The 20937-nt window shown below is 43.4% G+C and overlaps 1 protein-coding gene across 2 annotated transcripts in view; it reads right to left on the reverse strand.

Moving 5' to 3' along the window:
• LOC144717881 (microtubule-actin cross-linking factor 1-like) overlaps nucleotides 1-20937 on the reverse strand; it is a 261212-nt gene that overhangs the window by 228681 nt on the left and 11594 nt on the right. Inside the window, exon 1 of one of the 2 annotated variants that reach the window (XM_078593631.1) lies at nucleotides 20335-20910. The exons of the other annotated variant lie outside the window; for it this stretch is intronic. Within the exon in view, the coding sequence (XP_078449757.1) occupies nucleotides 20335-20404 (70 nt within the window). The 5' untranslated portion in view covers nucleotides 20405-20910. Of the gene's footprint in view, nucleotides 1-20334; nucleotides 20911-20937 lie in introns of those variants that run through there. 2 annotated transcript variants of the gene reach the window in all.

Raw genomic sequence — 20937 nt, forward strand, 5'->3', positions numbered from 1 at the left:
GTATAGGGTGGTTTATAGCAATACAGTATGTAATTTAATGTTGGTTTTGCCTATGGAAGTATATAGTACGGTATAGACGCGTGTGATGTAAGAGAATAAAGTTTAGATGGAAGCATATTATATAATTTTTTACAACGTAGAATTTTTCATGTATTACTTACTGTTAGTAACTCAGCTTATTGTAGAGTATAGTAAGTTTACTGATGATGCTATGTAGTTTATACTTTAGTTTGTCATGCAGTTTATACTGTAGTTTTTTACGTGGTTGTTTAGTAACTACAGCTACATACTATTAACATTCCTTTCCTTTGTTAATGCTCCCCCCCTTCCCCCCCCCCTTTGATGCTGCTAATCCTGCATAATGCACGGGCATAGTATTGATTTGGAACCCCCCCCGCCCACCTCCTACGCATTTTCCATATGCTGAATTCCTCTTGATATGCAAATGATTTTGTTTAGGCGCTCTTCTTCCCACCTCCCCCCCCTCTAACCCAGCTTAAATATACGCTCCAAGCTTGGGGTGTTTCATTCTTCGCCTGAGGATGGCTGCTTGCGTTGTGGCCGAAACGTCGTGAGAATTGTTTTATTATGTTTTATTTTTATTATTTTATTACTTCCCTTCTACGTGACTTTACCGAAAGAACCAAGAAGATGAAAAGCTCGAGAGAAGATGAATATTTTGGATTAAATAATTTTGTGAAATTACAATAATGTAAACTATCACAACCGGAGGAACAAAATAGGGTGCTTATTCAGGGTAATCATCCTATCGGGCATGTGCAGCCTTTAGCTCAGAGGTCGCAATCGGGTACCCGATACCCGTACCCGACCCGATACCCGGCTACCCGTACCCGGCCGGGTACGGGTACCCGGTTGCGACCCTGGTGCGCCGGGTACGGGTACGGGTACCCGTTTGCGACCCGTACCCAGCCGGGTACGGGTACCCGTTTGTGACCCTGGTGTGGCCGGGTACGGGTAAGGAATCAAAACCCGTTTGCGACCTCTGCTTTAGCTGCCTTTCCACCACCACTCACCCACCGGTAAACCATCATTTCAAGCAACACATACTACTCAAGCCCAATTGCTTTTCTCAAATCAACAAGACATCTCGGATTTGCATTTCGTTCCTGGTTCACGTGTTATTTTTTCTGCCTCAGTGCAATTGCAGAAATGCATCTCTCCTTGCCCCATGCTTAAAAATATGGCATAGTTGATACACATTTTCATCTCCAAGCTCATATATCATGTGGTTATGAAATGGGGAACTTAGCAACAGTATTTTATTTATGCTCAATTAAATATAGAAGGCCTGTTTAACACATGCACCTGTCAAACCCGAAAAAATAAACTGGTGGTCAGCGGGTGACCAGGTTCAAGATTTACTCACTCTCAAGGTGAAATATTGCACCGCATATATATTCCCACTGCCTGGATGCTAGAGTCAATTCAATTTGCTGTTTAAATTGTCATCACAAAACGCTAACAATTGCGGACAATTTGTTCCACGGAACACAATGACCCAGTGGAGAAAATGCCAAGAATTGTTGTACTGACCACCAGTTTCGAAACAATAAACGATCACTGGTGACAAAATAAAACGTGTTGGGTACTCTGCTGGCCCAGTGTGGGTGTGGGAAATTCAGTATCATGAATGTGAGGCACATGCTACATACTTGGAGCACCACGGTGGTGAGATGTTAACTACCTCGTGGGTTTGAGCCCGACCCTGCCTGTATATTTAGAGTTTGCCGTGTCTCTCTCCCCGTGGGCGCGTGGATTTTACTTCGGCTCCTCCGGACATTCCCTCCAAATTTAGAAGCATCCGTTTTAGAGTATCTGGCTGCTATAAATTTCCTTGCGATAAGCCACCTTGTTGAGCTATAATTTGTGGCCAAGTTGCTTCTGAAAACAAGAGCTATGTAGCTCAGTGGGCTTTACCTGGTCAAATAAAAATAACGTATAGGTGTTTTGTACAAGCACAGCTAGATTTTGGAATGTCACTCGAACAATGCAGCAGCATGCACATTTAAGCAATAATGTAATCGACATTGTTCCATTACTCAGGCTCTCTTTAAAAATAATAGGCAGCCACCACCTCCACCCACACCGTGCCCTCCTGAACCCCCTACAAGCCACGCCCAGCGTGACGACCCTCGTGATGCCGATGGCGTCACCAAACTGTGCCCACCACCTCCATTCCCGTCTGTCAGCAACACGAAGGGGAACGGGAGCACCGATTTCTCTTCTCCAAATGTTTTGTTAGTTCGAGTAATCGAACCGATGATCTGAAGAGGGGGGGAAACTCCCAAGTGATGACTTAAATAATCGGAGAAGCCAGCTCTGCAATAATGTATCCGATTTTACCTGTAACATCTCTTCCTTCTCAGCTATTGGAGTCCTTTTGGAAAGCTGGATCATGAAAAGATACCCATGTGCCATATATCGCAGATCCGATTATTATCCACGGGGTTTTTAGAGATTTTATTCCACGTTCGCAGGGGGGGGGGGGAATTGTGGGTAATAGCGGAAAATGTAATGACATTGCCGCACAACTCTTGCGAGTACAGTATTGGGAATCGCATAGAATGGAAAAAAATTAAGGGCTGTGGATAATAAGTGTTTTCGCGGACCCTGCAACTGCAATGGCAGAATAGGGCCACGGATATGAGTCATTAACCTGTATTAGAATTTTTACCATGCCCAATGGCATGCAATGCTCCAATCAACACGAGATTTCTTGAGGTTAATGTATAACGTTCGCATGACCCAACAGGACTGCGGCAGCCTCAGTAAATATGTAGCCATAAGAGGACGTGCACGTGTGTTTTGTAGGATATAACAGTAACAAAAGGCAAAGATCCCCTGTTAGGCTTAACAGATTTGTTTTGGGAAAGTGCTGTTAGTGAGCACCTATGAAGGCTGGCACACAACAGGGAGGGGGGTGGCCAACATCATGCCCGGCTGCCTTCTCTCCGGAGTGGCAATGTTTACATATCACACCAGGTACTCATTTGAAGTGGAATCGAACTAGCGGAGGCCCAAGACTGGTTCAGATTTTCGTCACTAGTTTGTGCTCATATTAAAATGTATACAGCGATGCCCATAACACATTTACTTATTTAACTGACAAATGAAGAGGAGTGATCATGCTATGGTCTAATGATTAGCACACTGGACCTGAGCAATCCAGTGGTAGCCGGTACGATCTCCCAGCAACAACGTTTCTACCCCCCCACCCTCTGCCCATCAATAATAAATGGTTACACCCCAGTTTGTTAATTAGTAGGTCGCATGTGATGGAATAAAGTGTGGATACGCCCACCTCTTCCTACTAAAACTCCACTGCAAACGATTATCGGGTTCCCGAGTTTCGGAAACCCATAATCGATTCTCAAAACTGACACTCAAAGTCACGCCCATAGCATCTACAATGCACATTTCCGTCTGGTCACACCGCGATTCATTCAATACATTCTAAGGCCTGTCATGACGAAGTGGATGAACTCGTGGTTTTTGCTCTTGAGTTTGTCAGGTCGAGAATGCCATGCAGCAACATGGGTCCAGCCTTCGAAAATGGGCGATCGCCATACACCTTTAGGCGAGGTTCGTGTAAAAACGACTAGATTTACCATGAGCAGCAGATCAAAGGTTACTTTAAAGAGTGGTCGACCAGCAATCTCCACTACTTTCAATCTGTAGCGTCCCATTGTCAATTGTCGGGTGTCTGGTGGTGTGTTCAGTCCACAATTTTAGCTATTTCTTTTTCTATACAGCTGTCCCAAAAATCTAGAGTAACAAAAAAAACGCCACATTTTAAATACAGCAGCATTTTCTTGAGCGGGCGATAACAATGTAAATCGGCGTACCAACAGCAGGAAACCTTTAGAACAGGTGGTGTGAACCCAGCTGTTGCAACATCCCAGCAGGTACGCCTGGGTGTTTCCTGGTTTGCGCCCAATGCTCAGAGAGTGGGTCTAACCTTGCCTGCCAACACACGGGTTCAGATATGGCTGCGTGCAGTCCCAAATTGCACGTACGTCATTGTCATTTCATTCCGGGCCACAAACTTTGATCAGGCGCAAAGTGTGAGGCTTTGATTCCCCCCCCATGTACGGTGACACAAAGCACGCATTCCTGTGACGCAATGTTCTTGCAATAATATTGCATCGATTCATAAGACATCGTTTGAAGGTAGGCCCTTGGCTCACTGGTTTCTGTCATCGTAATTGCGACTGAATGCCGTCTTTTACATTGGCATAACTTAAAAATGTTTAACAAATAAATATCCCACAGTGCATTAGCGTTCATTAGCTTTACACGTTAAGCCTTTCGAAAACTTCTCACCTTAAAATTGTTCTAGACATCCTAATTGACTTCCGCTTAATATAATGATAAAAAAGCTATAATGAGTCCAAGTAATTTGTACATGTTCGATAAAAAAAATTAGTCGAAAACCATTTAAAAGTGGGTAAATTATCTTTTTTTTTTAAGTGGGGTTCAAATAGTGGAAGTGAATTATCTCGATGGCTATAAAACAATATTGCAACATGCACTGTCAGGTGTGGTTGCGTGCCTAACGCGGGTTTGCTCATGTGAGTGCACAAACGGTTGTATTCACAAACTGTCTTTACGCACACATCACAACAAGTATCCCACTCATTCAGGCGTATTTACTCTTTTACAATTTAAATTGCTCCTATTGTACATGTCGCATGCGGGAATATATGTGTAAGTACAAAACTATACTTGTACTGTGTGTGTGCATGGATTTCTTTCGATTGTCTGCGGGATAGGTGGTTGCCAAGCCCTCTGGACGGGGTGGTGGGGCAGCAACTGTCAACCCTCAACAAACATTTTTGCAGACCACCTTGCGGCAAAAGGATCTGGTGTTTTGTGAAAACACCGCATCTGCAACGGTTTCACAGACACCAATTCTCACCGCCTAGTGGACCACCAGTGGGACCGTGGGCCACAGGTTTGAGACCAAATGGTCCGGATCACCGTCTGACCGAGCAAATGTAGGTTATTAAAAACGGCGTCCTCCAAAGGTTTGACAACTGACGACAAACTTGACCAACATTCGCTTAATTTGTCCCGCGGCAATGAGCAAGGGACAATCGAGCCGTTCATGCCATAGCTTTGGCAGCGCACACCCTGCGAGCATCTAAACCCATGATCCCCCACACAAGCGGCCCATTTAACTCTTACGCCTGTGAATAAACTTGGGTGGTGGAAGAGGATGAAAAAATTACATCATCCCTTGTGCTGTATTATGATAAATGTGCATTCCTATTTTCAGTTTTAATAACGTGGCAACATCACCGCAGAACTTAACCAAACATATAGCGCAATGCTGTCGGTATATGTTTTTTGGCGACTATTGGGTGCAACCCTTCTGTACTATTGTTTGGTGACCTGCAACCAACAGTATGACACCACAACAATGAAGGTGGCTCTTGTGTGAAGCCCTTTTAAGTTGCATGCAATGTCTGAATGTGTCAACATCACTGTATTAAGCAAAAACAACATGGCATTTTACGAGCCATTCTTAACAACGTTATACGATTTAACAGTTTGGAATGGTTTGTATAAAATTCCACCAGTTCTCAACAAGGTTACATGGTATATTAAACACTACAAGATATCATTGTATTCAAATTTAGCATTTCGGTCTTTGTCAAGATGAAAAAAACATTTCCTTGCGTGCAAAAACTTGGTAGATTATTTGTGTACTTGTCAAATGACCACTCTGCAATGCAGTATCTTATAATACAATGATACAAACTTATCAGCAGTGCCAGCACAGGAAACACATTGGGGAAGTGGTGGTCTCACCAATAGTCTCATTGAAACCCACAAATCAACCACTGTGAACTCATATTGCCCTCTCTATCTTACTATGAAACGTATGGCTGGCTGACAAAGAGGCATGGAAAAAAATACAGCAATGCAAGCCTCAGATAAACAACGTGACAGCACGCAGGGGTTGAAAGGTTACTCAGATATCACCTTTAGCACTATTCCAGGTTCTTTTACAACCTGTTGCCCTCACCGCACAGGTTTTTCAAATGATTTACGATAAGCGCTAATCCATTATTGAACATGAAAATACTGTATGCCAATTTTTGGTAAGCGGCAGTATGCAAAATGGACCTTTGTGACGTCACAATATGAAGGTGTGTTTTTTTTCTTTCAGTTTCTAGCATACTTAAGAACACAACAAAATACTGGCACTAAATACATGAAATCTTTTTTTCCTTCCAAATATGGCAAATATACCCCCTTGCACATGCATGGCAGATGTGAAAAAAACAGGTACACTTTGGACTTTAATCCAATTTTACAAAGTAGATAGATCATCCTGGCTAAAAATACAGTGTCCAGTCTAACACAGTATGGATTATAGGATAATATAATGACCAGCTGCTTCAAGAATGGCAGCTTCACTGCATATGCTGGGTTTTGAGCCATAAAACACATTCTTTCACAGCTACGGTCTGGAATTATCATCTGTGTTGCACAAGCAATAAAAACACAGAAAATGGCCACACGGTGTCATTACATTTGCCAAGATGAAGTTGTCATTTACATACCTAAAGAACCCAGGGCTAATGTCTAGAGGTCATTAGAGGTAAAACTAAGCTCAGGGCCGAGATTTTGTTTTAAAAACACAGTCCTGTATGTGCAACATTGTCCCATTAAAAGCTCTCCACCTTTATCCAAATGTTATACTCAACGCCGCCGCATTTTATTGTTTATTCTCCAAAGTCCAAGGTTGGCGTGGCATTTTTCCCAATTGGCTATTGTTTAAATTGTAAATATCTCAGGATTATAAACTTTTTTTTAACAGCTTGTCGCCACTACAAGCACTCTGTTATGGTTAAACTATTTCTTTGAAAGTTAACAATATGGGCGTGTGCCTGGTACATGAGGCCATCCAAGCCAAAGACCAACTTCAGGACTCTTAGCCTTTACCCCCTGGGTGTTGTTTTTGCATATCCAGAGTCCACTACACAAACAACTGTACAATCAGTTGAAAGAGTCACCTGAGCACCACTTCCAGAAAACACGACTAGAGCTGTGGATCTACTGACAACCTCTGCACCTTACTTAGAGATCCACTTGACACTTAAGATTTGTCCGTATAAATGCATTGACATAACACATACAAGCATGCGACAAACCTGAACTTACAAAGCTTTGATTATGCCCTCGTGATAACATATCACCACACAGGATAGTTTACTGCTAACCTGGTGATAGAACAAAGAAACAATATAACTGCTCTAGTTATCTCTTATGTGGTCACGGCGAGGTCGTCACAGCAGGCTATTGAAAGCCTTACGCATCAACCATGACGGGTTTCTGCTCTTCCAAACACAGAAGTTGCTGACTTGCCGTTTATATACGATGCCATTTTGCCAATGTTAAAGGGAGGCTGCCTCTAATTGTGAAACTTCAGCCAGCTTTTTTTCCTTTCTTTCGTTCTACAATGTAAGCATTAAAATGTGTGTGTGCACCCATTCCGATGATTATTGGGTTCATTTAACCTGAAGGATGGGGGGGGGGCTTCCCAACAAAACACAAAATGTCTGTGGGGAATCTCAGTAAATGAGCAATGATGTCATGGTAAAAAGGCAGTCAACAGTGCCCGCTCAAAAGAAAATTCATGCAAACTTTGAATGGGGAAGGCCATTAATGGGAAGGCCACGTTTTATCCTCTTAACAGAAACACCCTTCCGTGCCACCCATTCTATCCCACTCCCACCAGAAATACCCCCCACCCACACCCATCTCTCCAACTTAATTCTCTTAGGCAGGAGTCCCCCCCTCCTGATGAAAAGCTCACATTCCAGGCCTCTGTGTACTCATTAAACAGCAAGCCTGTGTAATTCATGCACTGCATGGGAAGGGCGTCAATCAGCACGGCTGCCTGTCCGTCCCTTTGCATGACTAAGCCCTCGAAGCAAAAAAACACATGCTTCACACTGGTTGCGATAAGCCAAAGCAAACTCTGCACGGCTTTTGCTCACTTAATGAACCAATGAAGTAAAAAAAAACTCCAAGGCAACTATTACGCATTATGAAGCCTAATATTGGCCTGCAAGTTGGTGCTACTCGGGAGACAAAATTTTCCCAGCTAAAAGTCAGTAGATGAACATCAAGTGTTAAAACGAAAGAAATGTGGGGAGTATATGTGTGTACGGTAGATGTTCCAGATTTTTAGATTGTTTGGACGTTGATAAAAAAAAAATTGAGGAAGATCCGAAATATTGCCCGTTTCAGATTAATCCCAAAGTATGACGTCACATTAAATGACGTCACTCAGCACCTCCGACTAGCACGGTTGGCTATGTACGGTAAAAAAGAAGTTCAACATACATATGACGCCAGTTCCGTGATCTTCCTGCTAAAAGTGGTTTAATGTGGCAGGCAACGTAATTTTTATTAGCATGAAGACACGTTAATTGTAATATGTCTATGAAATATTATTTTTTTAAAGGTATGGAAATTTTGATTTAAAGCTTTCGTGAATGCAGGGATTAATATTCTTGGTTCTTTCGGTAAAGTCACGTAGAAGGGATATAATAAAATAATAAAATATTAATATTTTATTGTTTTAGATTTTTATTATTTCCCTTCTACGTGACTTTACCGAAAGAACCAAGAATAGGTATGGAAATGTTCTGAACAATCCCCCAAAAATATCTGAAATATATTTTAATCTCAAACTCATCCCTCGTATATACAGTGCATATATAGTAAACATGTCCAGTATATTATTCAGTTGTCCAATGTGGTAGGGCAGTGGTGGCCAATTGTCATCTCCGGAGCTGCATGCGGCTCTTTCGAAGGGGGCATATCGTAGAACAAACACACTATCACAGTGGCAACGAATATTGAAATAAAGTTGCGTGATAAGCTGTTTTTGTGTGTCAAATCACGTTGATAGAAACCTATTTTTTAAATAATCACCTTGCAAATATTACAATCATAATGTTTGTGTGCGGACAAATAATATTTCTGTTCCTTGCTTCTTCCACTAAACTCATGTACATAGAAAGTGTGTGTAAGTCGATGTGTGTGTCTGTCTTTTTTCGCCCGGGCAACGCCGGGTTACTTACCGCTAGTATAATATATACACACTAGGCACTTTGCAGAACTCACGGGCACTTGTTGGCTCTTAGTCTGTTACATGTTGGCGACCCCTATGCTAGGGCATGATGGTGAGGGCAGTGGTTAGCAGGGCACACTTCAACCCTTTGCGTTTGATACCCAGCCACGGTGGCTTTCATCAGCGGGAAGCGACATCTGAATTGGTTCTGCGCCCCCACATTATCTAACTGGCACTCGCCAAACAACCACCAGGACCATAAGGTTTGGGAAGAGCTTCCATCCAGGAGTAGATTGGCAAAGGGCAGTGCATTATTAGTTTAACTGGAATATCCTTTTAGAAGGAATTATTGTTTGTTAAACATATGGTCAGCCTACACGACAAACTTAAGTGGCATGTAAAACTAAACAAATTTTTTTATGTTACCAGGTAAGGCCTGCTAAGCTATATAGCTCTTTTCAGAAGTGACCTGGCCACAAATGATAGCTCAACGAAGTGGCTCATCATGTGGAAATTTACAGCAGCGAAACACTAAATGCGTGTTGATTCTAAATGTGGAGAGAAAACCGGAGGACCCAGAGAAAGAGCCACGCGACCACGGGGAAAACACGCAAACTCCAAATATACAGGCGTCAGGGTCGGCATCGAACCCACGACCTCCTGTATACCAGGCGAGGTAGCTAACATCTCCTAGCCACCGTGGCGCCCCATGTAACAACACCGTCAGCCAGCCGTGCTACCGGTTATTGAGTGACGAGGCTATTTGGACACATTTTGTGCACATTTAAAAACGCACACAGGGCAACAATAGAAAGGATTGGCAGGCACTTCCTTTGTCTACTGTTGGCCAGCATTTTCACGTAGAGCAAGCACCTTGAGTTGATGAAGACATTGTCCTCATTTACATCACGTGCTTCTGTCACCCTCATGCATTCACTACAATCGCACCGGGCAGTAGCGTAGGAGATAATTTTGCCAGGCAAGTTATCGACTACGTGCCGATGTTACCATGACTATACCTTGCATGAGCAAATCGTGACTATGATGTAAAGGGAAAGTGTCCTAATTGATTAAGATATTGTTCTCACCTATCAGTCAGACGTTTGTTTATACTTTAGCCCTGTTTCAGCATTATGTGAAAATAGAGCATATTTCGTTTTAAAGACATGGTAATGTAGAACTCGATTAAATGTCAAACAAATTCCAAAACAAGATAACTTACGTTTCATTTCAATGTTAATGCCAGCTAAAACCCAACAGCGTAATGACACCACCATATATTTTTTAAATCTCTTAACACCTTTCGGCAGAATGATTCAGCTGTGCAAACCAAACACCACTTAACTATAAGACTGGACAATGAGAAATTACAATCTCGGCAATGGGATTCGTGTTGCGAGACAAACCAGTCAGCGCAGTCCTCTCCAGGGCCACGATCCAAGGCTCGGCCACAAAGCACACTGACAGAGAGCCCTCACATTAACACGACTGCCGCTTGCTTGGGTTACACGAGGGCCTGCATGCTTGTGCCCCCCCCTCTCCCCGCCCCTCACGTGTTTGGCACATGCCATTCTTATTATAATGTCGCAGCGCTTTGCTGGCAATTGGAGGCATAACGCGTGCAGCTACATAGCAAACACTTCCCAAAGTCAAACACACACACAAAAAGAGTTCTGGCTCCAGGAATCTTGAGCACATCAGCAGCAGCGACGGTGGCTTTATGGCCGAGGGGTTAAAATGTTTGCCACTAAATGAACGTGTGGGGAGGCCGATAGTTGGCTTCGCACAGCTTCCCAGCAATGTGGGGGCATTGCTAAAATGCGCAAGTCTTCCGTATGATGGCTATTAAAGACCCTGTGACATCATCCACGAGCCTATGCAAATTGTGTGCCAGATCGCGCTCTCGCCAAATTTGGCAAAATGTAAAGTTAAACTGGAGATGACTAAATTTCGATTTAAAGCTTTCGTGACTGCAGGGATTCATATACTTTACTGAAAGAACCAAGCATATGGAGATGACTAATTATAAAAATACAACTCTTTAGCCCCGTTGGGATTCGACATCGATTACAATGAGGCAAAACATCTCATGGCAACTGCCCAAACATAAATCTTCACAAAACCTCAAAACACTTGCACTTGCCACCATCAGCTGCTTGCACAACAGCTGATACAGGACAGTACTCGTATTGAAGACTCCAATGCTGAGTTACTGCCACCGCCTCCTCCTCTACTGCTGCACGATGCAGAGAACAAATCCTCAAAGGGGTAAATCACTCCACCCCCTGTCTTGGATGTGCTCTCACCCTTGCTCCATATCTTCTGCCTCGGCTATCGCGTGGATTCCGCCATCGTCCCCTCCGGCAACAGGTCAAAATCAATGAACGTGGCGTTATCGCCATGAGAACAACGCCCTGCATATACGAGTGTGTTTCCATGGCACCTCGTAAGCACCGACACAAATAGACACCGATTAATGTCCCCAAACCCATCAAAATATTTATTTTTTTGTTTATCCACTGCTGGTTGAAAAGAATACCGCGTCAGCATCATTTCCCTTGGTGCTGTTCTGTCGTCCTCGTCATCCATCATTGTGTGACATATCCCTTTATCTCACCAATCGATCTTCTTTGAGGTTGTCCCCTCGGAAGCATTCCCTTTCTTGGCTTCCACTCCATCAATTTTGTCCTTAGCGTTCCCCAACCCACATATCACAGCCCTGCACTAGCCCACTTTTAGTTCCGATAATTAGTGCTAAACCTCTCCTTTGTGCGTGTGTGTAGGGGGTGTTTTCTGTCATATCTCATATATGTCAATAATGTAGAAAAGAAACAAGCCAGTTCACACACTTTAAATATCTTAAAAACAAGAGGCCGACCAAACCCAGCGATGCACCTTCCACTTCAACTACAGTTTAGCAAATCAACAGGATCATTATATAGAAGTGGGGAATAAGATTACTGGATGCTCAATGTCTTAGTTTGCTTAGTGGGCACGCATTGTACATTATACATACGACTATGGGTGAGCAGCGTGGATTAACCAGTGACCGCTTGGGCTCACCGACTTCTCAGTAGCTCATAAGGAACATCGTGCCTCGACCTAAACGCATACTGCCTCGCAAGGTCTGCCATAGCAACACAGTATGAGGCTTGGAGTGTTCTCTCTAAGGGTGCGATGAGCAATGTTCCTTTACAGCCACTGCAATGAGGCTGTAAAGGAAAGCGACAAACAACTCTCAAATGTATGTGGCGCCGTAACTTATAAAATGTACTCTTTGGTTCTTTCGGTAAAGTCACGTATAAAGTGAAAATAATAAATTAAATAATAGCAAATGACGTTTCGATTGCAACACAAGCAATCAACATCAGAAATAGAAAACAAACCTAGTAAACTTAGAAATATAATGCAATACAACACAGAGAGTCGGCTAACATAAGTCAACACCATACCTGGTTGATTACGTTCTTCCAGAGAATGCTAAATTTGAGAGAGATAAAATACAGAATCGGAAACATATAGACAGACATATAAGGAGAGAGAGATAACACAGAGACACATACATAGGCACCAGGATATGATGAGAAGACGTTAATTAGGAGATGTTTTTTTTGTGGTAGAATTCACTATTTCTTCACAAAGTGGCTAAATCGTTTTGAGATAATTGTGCAATGCGTCACGTAAGGGTATACGTTCATAAAAAAAAAACTGTTTGTGACATTCGTCTGCAAGGAGAGAAATTTCTGCTTGCAAAAGAGAATGCTACGTGCCACACAGATGTGTCATTACCCACAAGACACGGCAGAGATGATGGTGTGGGACTGCCACGTAGCTGCAACTATTAACTGAGGTCTCACTCCCTGGGACGTTTTACCACCGCCCCATACAAAACTATTTGCATGAGGGTCAACTTGTACAGGCTGAATTCTCGACCTAAACTTTCGGTGACCTAGTCGAGGAGCAAGAATGGCAGAGGAGAGAGAGAGAGGGCCGTGGAGGGATGTGTTACACACTACCAATCCTCTGGACAGAGGACAACACTAAACAAAGATTGAATTACTTGATTTGAAACTTTCGTGACTGCAGGAATCCATACTCTTTGGTTCTTTCGGTAAAGCGTTTTCCCACCTGATGACGGACGCTTGTGTTGCGTCCGAAACGTCGTGATTTATTTTTTTCCTACGTGACTTTACGAAAGAACCAAAGAGTATTGAATTATACTTCATAACACTAATACACTGAATTTGCATATTATATTGGCTTGGTTCTTTCTTCATTTGTATGTTGCTGCAATGACAACAGAATTATACAGCAAAAAAAAACTTAAAACATTCAGAAACACAATTTCTAGAAACACTTGAGCTGCCACGCACGGCTCCCTTTCAGTAGCCCGCAGACAAGCGATTGAAACAATCATAAAAAAAATCCAAGCAATCGTGAAATAAAACCACGAAAAATGTTTCCGTGAATATTTTGCCGATCATTCTGTTTATTCGCTGCTGTAAGGCATAAAAAGGGGGGGTTTGACTGCATGTGGCAAAGTGAATTTTTTTCGTTTCATCACAGTTGTCCTCAGGGCCAACCCTCGCTTGACAAACTGCCAATCAAAAATAGAGAAAGCGGCATAATGCAAATTAGTGTCACTGGTTTATCCAACACTTGCGCTCACTCCAAATGAAACACTCCAAATAAAAGAGTCACTGGCTGTGAAGAGACTTCTGGGTAAGGTGTCACTTCCCATGTAAAAATCAGAACTCCCGACAAAACATCACCGTGCCATGATAAGACGAGTACAATCCTGAATGCATTTGTCATTTCTTGCAAAAAAAAACATGTTTAATGCAGATAACTTGCTTGAGAAAGTTAATTTGCAAAAAACTGTGGGGGGTGTCGCACTTATGCAGCACCCACCATTGAATTAAGAGATACTTTTAATTGCAAAGTCTCCTACGGCGTAGTAAAGAGTTACTATTTAACATCCGACACATATATACATACTCTTCCGTTCTTTCGCTATAGTCACGTAGGTTAAAATTGTAAATAAAAAATAATATATCACGACGTTTTGATCGCAACACAAGCGGTCGTCCTAAGGTGGAATTTTTTTTTTTATCCAGCAATGGAACTGCTGAACCAGGAAAAAAATTCACCCGTAAAAACAAAGTTTTTCACTATAAATCCTTTATATGCGTGGCGGCTAGACTCCTCTCGTCCTCTGGCTTGAGATGGCTGCCACCTATGGGTCAGATGATTGCCTGCCACCATTAAGCAATTGGTAATTAAATATAAAAACAATTCCTAAAAAGTGTAAAATTTTGGGAAAAAAATTTCACGAAAATAAATTGTCACGCACAACGAGTCTGTGTGCAAAATGTCAGCTCGATTGGATCACGGGAAGTGGGTTAAAAAACGACCGAAAGATTTGCACGGTTGTAAGCAAGCAAGCAAGTGAACTTAATATAAAGGATTTTAAAAAACACACACACATACAACACATTTTCTTAGTGTATAATGGTCGTGATTTTGGACAGCAACGGAGAAGTGACCAAAGCGTATCTATTAAAATGTTAACACGATCCTTCAGTTCAGACCACACATCACGACGACGACCGGCGAATTGGTCTGCTCGTCGGGTGGTCCCTGCCCCGGCTCCCTTGAAAGTGGCGGAGGGAGAGCAAGCACATCTATTGTCGCCTCGGGGAGGTTTCCAACAAAAACCTACGCCCTCCAAAACTACCGGCTGAGAACTAAAATACAGCTGTTGTAATTAAAGTCAATCCCTAGAATTTCCTTGTTCGAAAAAAAAAGCCAAGCCGGTGGCTCGAGAGAATGGAAGTCAGCAGGGTGACGAATTGAACTCAAAATTCTGGTGGGGTCTTTTCTTCCGACTGACTCCCTCTCCCCTCTCTCCCACAGCCATCATGAGCCACAGCCCCCCCCCCCCCGCTAAAAGCCTCCTCTTCCTCCTCCTCCAAATAAAAAAAGAGAACATGGAAACACAGCCCTGGAAACCAGACGTAAAACATGGGAAAGGGGCCCTTCATCACAGCCGGCAAACACCTCCGCAGACAGCCACTCTGTTCACTGGCATTTCCCATAGCGTTGTCTCTTTATTATCTGTCCCGCGGGGGTCTCAATCTTCTGCCGACAGCAGTCATTGCCATAGGCCTCACCCTCACAATGAACGATGGCGTGGATTAAAGGTGTTTGTGTATCTGTGTGCATTGTTGTGTGTGCGGCATTTTCAAAAGCACCGCCGAATTCGCCATCGCTGCTGGTTCGTGACGTAATTTTAAATACAAAGGCATATGTCGGGCGACATTTCAAACGTGTAAAGTGGTTCATGTACACTTTTTTTATAATTCACAACTAGTGAGGAGGTACCAAAATGGAATTGATTTGAGTTTATTACAATGTTACAACGTTTAACAGTCATCCATGAATGTGATGTAAAAATAGTGCTGGAAAGTTCAGAAATAGACAAACAGCATAACATGTCAAGAAACTAACTTCAATAAACTCTGTAACTATACAGTCCAATTCATACACTGGGACCTTTCATTACGAAGTGATGAGAACTCTGCCTAAAGTTAAATAAACCACAATCCATCACTCAGCCTTATTGTGAAGATGCAATGTCGCATCGTTTTCCAAACACAACACAGTGGTGAAACACCAACGGATAATTGTGTAGTTGACACTGCAATTATGATAATTGGGTTATTGTATGTACGTGAAACTTATTTCGCACTGTACATAGCCAATCGTGCCAATCAGGTGTGGATTACTACCAAATAATAAGACATCTAAACGGACAATGTTGCTACCCCAGGTGAAGCAAGGTTAACCTTTGTACTTCCCTTTTTGATACTCTTCAGTCAATCATTTGCATCATCGTGGATTACATCTCACCCAAATTGTGATGGTGCAAGGCCGATAATATGAAGACACTGCATCGTGAGCTTTCTAACCATTGTATAAATATTTTGCTGACAACAGAGCAATACAATGGACAGACAGTCCTCTCACGTGTACCCCGAGCGGTGACTTTTCACACCTGAAAGGCCTCCTAGCCTCTGGGACTAAACAAGGATTCCATCGGGGGAGGTCATAATCATCTGCTTGAAAACGCACTGTACACTGCATATACAAGCAAACTACATATAGTGGATGCAGTTGTAGCTGTTCTCATATTTCAAGTTTGAGATTGGAACTATCAACCAGTGGGTACAATTGTGCATATTGTGAAATACATACATTACACGCGCGGGCACGTGTACGTATAATAGCTTATACAGCCGTTTGTCAATCCATTTCTGGATGAAGAGTTCCCCACATTGTCGGTCACAGGAATTGTTTGACCATACTTCACTGCACTGGTCAGAATGGGTTGGTGAGGTCGGGGTAGGGTGGCAGGACCAGTTCAGAACATCACTCGCCACTGATATTAGCCATGGCAAGGAATCAAAACTCGGGTATCCAGGGTACATAGTGCAGTGCCTCATTATAATCATCACGATCTGTGGACAGATAGCCCATAGATGTCCACTGCACATTTAGTCATTTGGTTCCACTTTCCTCTGTCCTGTGCCAATATGCTCAGGTCGGGCAACATCTTTCTGGCACCAATCTCTTCTGCCGTCAAGTAATTCTCTCTTTCCGGTTCCTTCCATTTTTCCGAACAGATTTATAATTTTCCTGTTGCTGTCCATCCTACATGTGTCCAAATAGTGTCAGTTTCCATTTCATCACTGCCTGCGCAAGGTCTTCTTCTATGTGTTAGTGCGACGCACTAACACTGGCAGATGCACCACCTGTGCTGCCTACTGTGCGAACGTACTGACATGTATATATACAAAAAAACTACACAATATAACCATACGGACTGTTGGAGCAGTACTGCTCATGAGAACTTATTTCAGCTGGCACAGCGCATGAGGCGGTGGGGTCTGGACAGCACCATGCCTGGCCGCCTTTGTCTCACACATGTCGTACCAGGTATGGTAAGGCCGCATCAACCAAAGGGAAGGCCCAGGACGAGTTCGGATATTCACCACTGATATTACCCGCGTCTAGGAACCGAACGCAGATTGGAAGGTCCGTGGCTCAGTGCGCGTGAGCAACTGCACCACCGTCAATTTTGGATATCACGAAAAACATGACATATTACAACGTGTATATTAAATCGTACGTATACAGAACTCGTATAACATATACAGTACAGCGCGTATAGGGCATTTGACACCAACCACCTGAAGGATAAAACCAAACTTAAGTCGGCCTTCTTAATCCGCTTAGAGGACAATTATAAAGCTCCTCCCAATGTTCTATAGCCACCCCAGCACCTAAGTTGCAGTTACAGCCAATCACAGAATGACATCACCTGCTCATACTCCACGTGTTTAACCGCTAGACTTGACGCGGACCGCAAATCCTCTAGAATCCTACCTAATGACTCAAACTCCTTGGCAAGGATCGCGTCACAAAAATGTAGAGCTGCCTTCCATATTAGGCACTTTCTGCTTTGGGTAAAGTGGCACGCCTAACGGCAGCAAGGGAGGAAACCGGCGAATGATCATAACACTAATATTGCTTTCCTGTCATCATTTTCAAATAATCGTACCTATGGCGATCTCGAGATGTGCACTGCGGTTGTTTTGGCCGCATTTCTCTGGATGTGCAAACGAGTGCCAAATTCATCTTCTTGGTTCTTTCGGTAAAGTCACTTAGAAGGGAAATAATAAAATAATAAAAATGAAACATAATAAAATAATTCTCACGACGTTTCGGCCACAACGCAAGCAGCCGAAACGTCGTGAGAATTATTTTATTATGTTTTATTTTTATTATTTTATTATTTCCCTTCTACTTGACTTTACCGAAAGAACCAAAAAGATGAATCCCTGCAGTCACGAAAGCTTAAAATCGAAATTTAGAGTGCCAAATTGTTTGTTTAGCTCCTCGGGCTGGGAGGTGGAATTTCATATATTGAGCAAGTATGATATCTGCACAATATTCCCCAAATCTGCCCCCTTGGGTTGCATCTCTATTGCATGAACCTTCTCATTCCTTTAGCCTGCACGTGTTGCATGGCTTCAGATGCAGGAGAAATGTAGCGACGTTCATCATAAAGCAATAATGTCAAACCTGTGTGAGTTGAACGTGACAAATTTTACCTTTTGCTATGTACACCAATAACATTCACGTACGATGCATTTCATCATTATCGTCACCAACCACGTTCAAGCCACTGCTGGATGAAGGCTTCTCCCCAGACCAATGCTATATTTCAGAGTTCTTGGATTTAACAATCTTCTCGCCGCCTGCAAACGAGCCGATTCCATCGCTCCATCTCCTGGTGCAAGGTCATCGCGGATATTTTAAATGTCTTTGTTTGCTCATCTGTCATTACATTTCACCACTGGCCATCATCATTCCTTCTAGAGACCGTGTCTTGCCCAAGCCCACTTTGCTTTTTTTCCCCAATCAGAATTTTCTCTAAGCTACGCCTTTTCTATTACCCGTGTGTTTCTTTCTGTATCAGTGTAACTCCAAGCACGCATCTCACCATGCTTCTGGGTGCACTTATCCGGACCTCTGATGAGCGCAGTTAGCTACGTACAGTGCAAAAAAAGTTAAACACGCATACTTATCGGTCGTATTTCAATCGTTCTTGTTCATAGTCACGTTTCGTAGCCATGCCATAGAAGGGAGTGCACACACTTTGTTAGTTTTCATTATCAATTTCAGCTAAAACGCATGACAGTGATTACTGTATTCGTACGTTCGGAGTATGGGAATGGAAAATTCTACCCCAAGTATTTCTGAGTGCGGGACTATTATATATATTTTTTAACTGCAGACTGTATATTCAATTCCCCAGCACAATCGAGAGGAGGCAGAGTTATAAACAATAAGGTGCACTAACAAAGTGGAGGAAACTGGGCTCGCATTTAAAGCTCAGCACAGATGTTGGCCAGGAAGAAAGGGGCACACTGCCCTGGATATGCAAAGCAGTGCCTTGGCTGTGTGTGAGCTTTTCATGATGGCAGGATGTCCTGGACTGCAAAACTGTAGGAATCGACTACAATGTACTAATTCTAGATTTGAAGCTTTCGTGACTGCAAGGATTCATATTCTTAGGTTTTTTCGGTAACGTCACGTAGGTAAAAAATAAAAAATAAAATAAAAATCACGACGTTTCGGAGGCAACACAAGCTTCGGTCTTCAGGTGGAACCGTCACAGCACGATAGCTGTATCAAGTAAGAGAAATTCCAAGAAAACAATGTACTACACAACACAGCAAGGGAGTTGGTCCTAAATGGAACTCAGCAGTGATCGCATGCTGTGTACACTCTCATCCAGGTCTCACACTGCGCTGATTTGACTCGTAACGTGGAAACCTGTCCCAAACAAATGCTGCTGTACAACTGTTGGGTCAGAAGGTCCCACAGATAGGAGGCGGTGAACTTAAAACATTATACTTTCTTCAGTTGAATGTTAAATTGGCACTGTATACAACTTCGTATTACTATTTACACAGTTCCGTAGTTGAATAGTTGATAAATTTCACGTACAACACAGTGTACAGTAACCGGTATATACACAATTACAGTGTTTAAAACACTTACTGAGAGCGTAGAGTAAGTTAAAACAGTAGCAGCAGCATGCCTATACTGTAGTTGATTAATAATTACCATACACATTCCTTACAAAGTAACTTACATTCCCTTTACGATTGCTTCCGTTTCGTTTCAAAAGGAAGCTTCATGTCATCAATGTGACCACGCCAGTCAATTACATTCCACTTTATATGACAAAAAGGAGGAAATTATACATTTGTACCGCAGTACACACACGCACATCGATACAACAAGGCACACAGACACAATGCCATGTGTGACCACTGTAGTTTGTGTGTGCACACGCGTACACATACACACATCGATACAACAAGGCACAGTCACAATGCCATGTGTGACCGCTGTAGTTGTGTGTGTGTGCACACGTGTGCACACACACACACACATCGATACAAGGCACATAGACACAATGCCATGTGTGACTATCGTAGCCGTGTGTGCACACACGTGTAGACACACACACACAACCTCACCATCACTCCCACGACTAAACACCAGCCCGGTGAAGGAAGAAGAGCGGCAAATGAGAAATAACCAGCGGCGCCTTTCTGTACGACGACGCTGGTTTTCATTACCTTTGTATCTCCCCAGGACGTCCTCGTACGCCTGGATTCCTTGCCTCTCCTCGTCCGCGTGGAGAGCCATGGGCGCAGGCGCATGTGCATGCACTCCTCGTGAGTGTCACCCCAGCCGGGTTAATGATGATCGTGGCGGTGGTGATGATGATGATGAAGATGATGATGCCGCTCCAAACAGCGGTGCGTCCACCACCATACGCGCCTCCACAGTGGCGCTGTCCCGAGCAGCACCAGCTACGCGAGATGAACCACACAAGATGTGGTTGTGTGTGTGGTTGTGTGTGTGACCCCCACCACCACCACTCCTCCTACTCACTCCACAAAGCCTCCTCCTCCTCCCGTCTCTCTCTCTCTCTCGCTACCTGACTGCCCTGCCCACGCCAACCCGACTCTTTGCCGAGCGTCGCGTCCTCGACGGACCTCGGCTACTGCCCTAGGGGATGGGTGGGGGGAGGAGGTGATGGAGGTGATTGCTGATGATGAAGGAAGCAAGGGCGGCGAGCCGCTGTGTGGATTTTTTGGTGGAGCACCTCCTCCCCCCCGTAATAGCCGCAGCACACAAAGCGAAGCTTTTTCGTGGCGGAAACACACTCTGACTTG

This window comes from Lampetra planeri, chromosome 4 (genome assembly GCF_965212315.1).
Source record: "Lampetra planeri chromosome 4, kcLamPlan1.2.h2, whole genome shotgun sequence".
NCBI lineage: Eukaryota > Metazoa > Chordata > Hyperoartia > Petromyzontiformes > Petromyzontidae > Lampetra > Lampetra planeri.